Below are 7,367 nucleotides of genomic sequence, written 5' to 3'. Positions count from 1 at the left end.
CAGCCCAGGCCTTCCAAGGCAGCCTAGAAGCTCGGGCCTCTCCACCCAGGCACATTCTTCTGCATCTCCCTCTGCCCCGACCCTGGGGCCACTGCCAAAAATCAGAAACCTATGTGGGCAGGAACACAGCCCCGCTCCCTGCCTACTCCAGCCTCCAGGCAAACTTGTCAACTTGCAATGCCAGGGCCTTCCACAGTCACTCCCAGCTTTGGGCCTTTGTACACACTGCTCACTCGGCCTGGAATGCCCTCACCACTCCTCTGGCTTGGCTCGATTCCACCTGTCCTTCCGATCTCTGCTCCTTTTCACTTCCTCCAGGAAGCCTTCCCTGACTGTCCATCTAGGCAGTCCTCTCCCCGGGTTTATCATAATCACTGTCTGATCTGTGCCCCCATTCATCCACCCAGACTACAAACTCTTTAAGGGGGAGGTGTAACCCTAATCCATTTTGATGACCCCAACATCTAGACAAGGCTGGGCACAGAGGGGACATGGGTGAACAGCTATATGGATCTGCCAGGATGGGCACCAGCAGGCACCATCAGTCCCCCGGACACAGGCACCCCACCCAGGCCCTGCTCAGACTCACCATATCTCATCTCGGTTGTGAACAGGTCATTGCTGCTCCCCGAGTGCAAATCGGTCTCAGCAGATGGGGGTGGGCCCCCGGGCACCAGGGCATTGGACAGGGTGTGGGCAGCAGGGGGACCTGGAGGTGTGGTGGTGGCAGGGCTGGCCCCAGCCTCACCAGGGCAACTGCAGCCCGGCTGGGCAAAGCCACAGGCCCTGCCGGCGGCACGGCCACACTCCTCGCTCCAGCGGCAGAGCACACCGCAGGTGAACTGGCTGGAGTTGTTGTTGTTGATGAGCAAGACCTCGACAAAACGGAAGGCCAGGGCTGTAGGTGCCAGCAGGCGCCGGGCCTCCGAGGGCTCAGCCGACAGGCACAGCTGCACGAAGTTCTTGTCGAAGTGCAGGAAGGTGAAGGGGCCTGAGCCACCGCACAGCTCCAACCCCGCTGCTTCCGCCTCCTCCGGCCGCCCCACCTCCGACTCCACCTGGGCCACCGCCGCCTCCTCCGAGCGAGGCCGCAGGCAGGTAAAGTTGACCAGGTAGTGGTCCAGGGGCAGCAGGCGGGGTGCAAAGTGGGTGCACACCTCCTCCTGGCGGTTGAAGCGCAGGTAGAGGGAGTACTTGGTGGGGTCGGGGTTCTCCAGCGTCCAGGAGCAGCCCGAGGCGATGGTCGGAAAGAGGTCCTGCAGTGAGAAGGCCCCGTAGAGCACGCCGGAGGCCAGGGCGGAGCAGGCGCTGGGGTCGGGATCGAAGGCGGCGGCCAGGCGCAGGGACAGAATCACAGATAGTAAGAGGGGACAGGCTGGGGTCATCCTATGTCCCTTGCCCTGTGGAGAGAGACAGTGTCAGTGGCTCGAGGCACAGCCAGCATGAGCTCTGAATCTCCTGTGGCTGAGCTGCAGGTCATGGGCCTCGTGGCTAAGACCACCTGCATGATCTCAGACAAGGGACGTGGCCTCCCCAGCCTCCGTTCCCTTACCTATAGAATGAAGACAGGGGAGAGTGCCTGAATCTCCTATGCGCTTAAGACACATTCGTTGTCATTGTTACTATTACCCTATGGTCCTCGGTCAGTCCCATCAACCACAAGCATCTCAGCTTGACAACAGGGTCCAGCCCCACCCCCACCACCCAGCTTGTATTCTCCAGAACTGTTGCTCCCAGTCACAGTGTGTCATGCGTAATCCAGCAGTAATTGTCAAAGTAGCGATGTTGGATGATTTGCTTTTTTATAAATCAAAGCGATTCAAGGTTATTCCCGGAACAATGTCATTCTCACGCACTTGCTTTACTGAGTGGGAGAAAAAAGGGGGGCGTGACCACCAGTGTGCCAGAGACTGCGTACAACCTGGGCCATGCCCATGGGAGGACATCGCTCGTATGAACATCAACAGGACTGCTGCTGTGGATTTCCTGGTGGAAACGAGCAGGAGTGGCATCTGCGAAATGGGTGCAATAATTCCCCACGAACCCATCTTCCCCTCCCGTCTTGGGTTATCCTCCAACGCCGGCTCAGGGCCTACCACCCCCAGTGAGGCCACCACGCCGCCTCCCTGCTCTTAGCTCCCACAGCCCTGGCCTGAAAGTCCACACCACCCAATCATGACCTCTGTCCCTTGCTATTTCCCCAGGGCTGGCTCAAATCCCATGAGTCTTCAGGGTCCTAAGAATGGAAACCAGAGTTCATTGATTTCCACATTCACCCCCCCAGCAAGTGTGAATATCCTCCAGGTGTGGGAGGGCAACAGGACCCAAGTCCAACCCTGACAGACCCACCAGGCAGTCAGGCCAGAGTGGAAGAGAGCTGGTGGCGGGACACCTGCCAGTGGCCTGCTCACTAGCCAGGACACAGTCACTGCCCACAGCCTGCTCAGGCCCGCTTCCAGCCCTGCCCCCAAATCGATCCACACCGCCGCCTCCTCCGTGTCCACGGCATAGCTCACAGCACTGGATGGGCCCCGAGAGCCTGCTTGTTCCACATTAGAGGAAAAAAGATGAGGCTCTGAGAGGGGAGGCAGCCTGCTCAAGATCACACAAGAGTGGCCAAGCTGGAACTGGAGGTCAGGACCCGAGGCCCCAGCGCGGTTTCTCTCTCATCCACCAGCAGCCTCTTGCTCAGTCCCCTTCCTTGCTCAGCCTCCAGGCCTGATGGACAAGCCATTATCTCTGGGAACTGAGTCACAAACACCGGAATATTCACAGGTATGGCTAGATTTTCCCAAGACAAAGCTGCTCCCCAGGGACTGATCTCCCCTCAGCTGTTCGGGAGTCTAAATCATGGCCGGAGGTGGGGGCAGGGGGCAGGAATTAGAGCCTCAGAATTCCAATCCCTGTGTAGAAGGGAGCTCCTTGCTGCCCAGATCCCACATGCTACAGTTCTGAGCCAGGCCCAAGCCCTAGTCACAAATTCGGGGGGTGGGGGCAGGCAAGCACTGGGCAGCCCATTTACTGGGGAGGAGCTACCCCACCCTCCTCCAAAGACCCTCCTGGAGTTTTCCAGCAGAAGTCAGACAAGCTATGTCTCCACGGTCCCCCCAGAAAAAGGAACCAGACTCTTGGTCTTCCCCACCCTGCATCATCCCTGTCCCAAACTGTTCAGCCCGCCCAGCCTGCTGCAGCACCAGCAAAGCCAGCAGCTGATAATGATTGACATCCAATCCCCCCGCTGCCCCCAATTATTTTTAAGCAGGCTGCAAAATTCAGGCCATGGCTGGGGCTCAGCAGAGGGGAGGTGGGAGCTCATTTTAATTGGCCTCGCCTCCCGCACTTAGAGCAGGCGGGGAATCTCCCCACACAGACACCAACACACATGGGCTGGAACATCCCTGGACCCTACAGGCATGCACACAAAACCATGGATGCATATCTAGACAGGTGATCACAGGTGTTCTGCGTGTAAAAAGATTCACATGCACATAGATGAGTGTAGACCACTGATGTGGGAACTCACATGCACACAGGACTGTGCACATTCACATGTATGAGGGTATAAAGAGCCAAACGTTTGTGCACAGAGGCAGAGATGCAAATGTACTCTCCAGCGTGAACACACACAGGTATGGGGTTCTCTGAGGCTCAGGACACGACAGCTAAGTGTCAGGCAGGAGCTGACCTGCTGCTCCTTCCTGTTCCTGCAGCCTCTTGGGTCCCCGCTGCTCCCTACTCCATAGTCCCAACTCCCCCACCTCCAGCGCCTCCACTGCTCCCTACTCCATAGTCCGGACCCACCAAGAAGCAGTAGGTCCACACCCTTCAGAGCCACAGTGAGGCTTCTCCAGCACGGAGCCACCTCTTAACCTGCCCAAACCCCTCCTCTGCTCAGTCCCCTTCAGACACCCCTTCACACCCATTCCAGAATTTCCCCCGCGTATGCATGAGCCTCACTGTTCCTGCTGTGACATAGGACTTTTTAGGGGCCCCTCTTTCTATCACTCTCCACACACAATAATGCAAGGAGCCCAATTCCAGGTGAGGTCAGAGAGCGCCTCCCCTGGGAGGGGACCTAGAGGAATGCTTGCCTCACAGGCAGCCTACCTAGTTATTAGCCAGACTAACCTCCCGGAGCATGGATCCCTGCCTTCTCCTTCGGCCTCACAGAGGCCAGCACGGGCAGAGGGCTCACAAGCGCCCTCCCCCTCCTGCCTCCCTCTTCTCAGAACCTCACAAACTCTCCCTCTTTCCTGCTGAGGTCAACTGCTGCCGCTGGGAAGGTTCTTTGGGTTGAACCACAATTTGCCACCTGTAAGCCCACAACCCTCCATGCACAAGAACTAACTGAACAGGAAAGGCAAGGAGGTCAGCTCTGAGCAAGCACTTCCTGGGTCTGGAAGTTAAAGGAGGGAATAATCCAAAGGCCTCCTCCTCGCTCAGGAGCTCAACGGGCGCTCAGGAGCTCAACGGGCGGAGATGGGTGAGTGGCTGGAGGGAGTCATCTCGGTCTCAGGGACCCCCACCCTCCAGGCTAACTTCACCGCACGTCTGCCGCCGCCCCGCAAACCCGGGAACCCCATCCTCTGCCCAGGCCCACTCAGGCCCCTGCTCCCAGACCCCACAGGCCTGCCCAGCCGCGGGCTGCCGGTCTGCACCACAGAGGGAATCAGAGGGTTTCGCAGCAGCTGGAAGGACCAAGGCAGGACTCGGGGAGGGTGGGCAGCAGAGCGGCGGGGTGGGGCACCTCAAGTCTAGGACTGGGTCTCAGGGGCTCCCCAGGATCGACCCTTCTCCGCCGGCCGGCTAGGAACAGGGGAAGCTGGGCGACCGGGCCCGGGAGCCCTGGCCGCGCTGGGGGCGGGGCGCGGCGGGGCGCTAGACGGTCGAATCTATCCACCCGGCGGCTCCAATCCGCCCGCCTGTCACTCACCCTCCGCCTCCCGGGCGCTCGCTGCGGGCCGAACCCAGGCCGACGCGCGGGCACGGACCCCCCTCCCGGCCTCTGGGTCCCCTGCCCACGCACCTGCGGGGGAGGGGGGAGGGGAGACCGGGAGGGGCGGGGTCGTCAAGGCCCACCTCTCCTTGAGCTCTGGCATCGAGGCGGGGGCGCACACCCTCCAGCCAGCCTCGGGAGCTGGTGGGCAGAACCGGAGGGAGGGGGCGAGCCGCCCCCCAGGCGGCCCCTCCCTCCAGACTGGCCGAGAGCCGCCCCCCCTCCCTCGCGAGGGTCTCTCGGTCCCGGAGGGGGGCTCCGGAGCCTCCTGCACGCCGTAGGGAGCGGAGTGAGGGACGGCCCCCGGTCCCCCGGGGCGGAGCCGCGTGGGCGGCGGGGGAGGGGGCGGTGACTCAGCCGCCCTCCGCCCGCCTCCCCGGAACGTTTGCAGCAGCTGGAGCCGCCGTTGCTACAGGAACCGAAAGCTTTTGTTCCCCCATGTCAGGGCTGCCGGGGCCAAAGGGGAGGCCGCCGCTCCCAGGTGGGACCCGGGCCTGGCCACCCTCCCCCCAGGACTTCAGCCAAACAGAGCATGGGAGCCCTTCCCTCCCCCCAAAGCCAGGGTTCTTCAAACTCTTGGGGCCCTCAGGTCAGGTGGCCCCCTAACTCCGATCCGGGAGTCCTAACTCCCCTGAAAAGTTACTGATGCCATCTGCCCTGGGGGGGGGGGGGGGGGGGAGGGGACGTCTCTGTGCCCCATGTGCTCCTGTGACTGATTTCCCACGTGGGCCCCGCTAACAGGCAGCCTATCACTGGGGGACTTGGGCTTCTTTGTATTAATCTCACCTGCCAGCCTCTACCAGGTACACCTGAACAAGGACCTGAACAAGGACCTCGGCAACCCTGAGCAGAGCGGACCCCCAGAGTGGCCGGGTCGGGTGCTAAAGGGTGGCTGAGGACGGAGAAACAACGGTCCCAGGCTCCCTGGACCCACTGGGGTGGCTGAGGCATTGTCTGGCTTCATTACCCTGGGGGTTGTCGTGAAGTCACTAGGACCTAGTCTGCATTTCTCCTCTGGGATTAGGAGTGGAGTAGAGAGGGGCCTGCCCTTGGCCTTGAAGAAACAGCCCAACACACCTATCATCATTGAGCATTATTAGATGCCAGACACTCTATACAAACAATCTAACTTCATTCTCTCAGCAACTACAGGAGGCAGTCATCACTGACCCATTTTATCGAAGGCCAACTGAGGCTCAAAAAGGTTATGTCGCTTGCCCAGGTCACACGCCTGGAACCCAGGTCCTCTGACCAAAAGCTGAGTTACTAACTACGTACTCAGCTCCCTTACCTGGGGGTTCGAAGGGAGGAAAGAGGGTAGAGACCAGTCAGGACCTCACTTTGTTGCCTACCTGGACCTATTCCTTCCTAAAGAGGGGGCGGGGATGAAGGGGGGACGGGGTGCAGAAGAGGGGAAGACAAAAAGAGAAGGCAGAGAAGGGAAGAAGAGGGGGAAATCTCTGTCAATAGTGGTCCAGGGGAGAGCTTTCTCATGCTTCCACCACCACCTGGGCATACCCTGTACAGAGTCCACACTGACCCCCACCCCCGTGGCAGCGTGGGGGACACTCCCCAAGAGGCTGCTGGCCCAGGGCCAGGTGGACTCCCCCACTGCCTGCCCCATGCCCAAGCAAGACAGAGTCCAGCTATGCCCCCACCTCCCCCCCAGTAGGGACTGCCCTGGGGTAGACAGACAGAGGCTCCCTGGGGACAACTGCCCAAGCCCAGACAAGCCCATCTCAAATCCAGGGGCCAGTCCTGCTGGTCCGTGCTCAAGGGACTCCTGAATTGCTGCTAGGATGAGCCTTCTCCCCCACCCCACCCCACCCCACCGCACCCCCAAAGTAAACGGCCCGAAGACCAGAGCAGTTCCGGCAGGGGTAGCACAAGGGAGCCCCGGCCTCGCCCAACCGCCTCTCCACAGGGACCTCCCAGCGCTGGTCCCGCAGCCACCGCTGCTGCTCGGGCTGCGGGAATCTGGGGTTGCCGGCTAATGGAAAAGGGGGTGGTGGGTCCAGGGCGGCGGGCAGGGGGCGCCAGAGGACGTCCCGGGGCCCCGGCCGGCAGCTGGCAAGACCGGCTGGCGGGCCCGGTCTCTCGGCCCGGGAGCCCCTCCCCCCGCAGCACCAGACCCTTCGCCCGCTCTACCCCCGCCGCGGGACGACTTCCCCGGGACCCCGCCGACTGCGGGAGTGGCCGCCAACTTCAAAGCCTACAGCCCCTTCCCGCGCCCATCACGCCAGCCCCCGGGGCTGCGGGAGAGTGCGTTTTGGTCCTGGCTCTATGCCCCCGGGTGGAGGAGAGGCATGGAAGGTGACAGATAGACTTCAGCCAAAGATGGACACGGGAGCCAGGAATGCAGGGCAGTCGA

General features: G+C 61.2%; 1 protein-coding gene across 1 annotated transcript in view; it reads right to left on the bottom strand.

Moving 5' to 3' along the window:
- Positions 1–1,397, bottom strand: part of ADGRB2 (adhesion G protein-coupled receptor B2) — a 29,340-nt gene extending 27,943 nt beyond the window's left edge. The window contains exon 1 of the mRNA XM_023758475.1: positions 590–1,397. Within this exon, the coding sequence (XP_023614243.1) occupies positions 590–1,385 (796 nt within the window). The 5' untranslated portion in view covers positions 1,386–1,397. The remainder of the gene's footprint in view (positions 1–589) is intronic.
- Positions 1,398–7,367: the final 5,970 nt, after the last annotated feature.

The sequence above is a fragment of the Myotis lucifugus genome, unplaced genomic scaffold, assembly GCF_000147115.1.
Source record: "Myotis lucifugus unplaced genomic scaffold, Myoluc2.0 scaffold_131, whole genome shotgun sequence".
Lineage (NCBI taxonomy): Eukaryota > Metazoa > Chordata > Mammalia > Chiroptera > Vespertilionidae > Myotis > Myotis lucifugus.
Note: the sequence above shows the minus strand (reverse complement) of the source record. Positions and strands in the feature narration are given on the sequence as shown.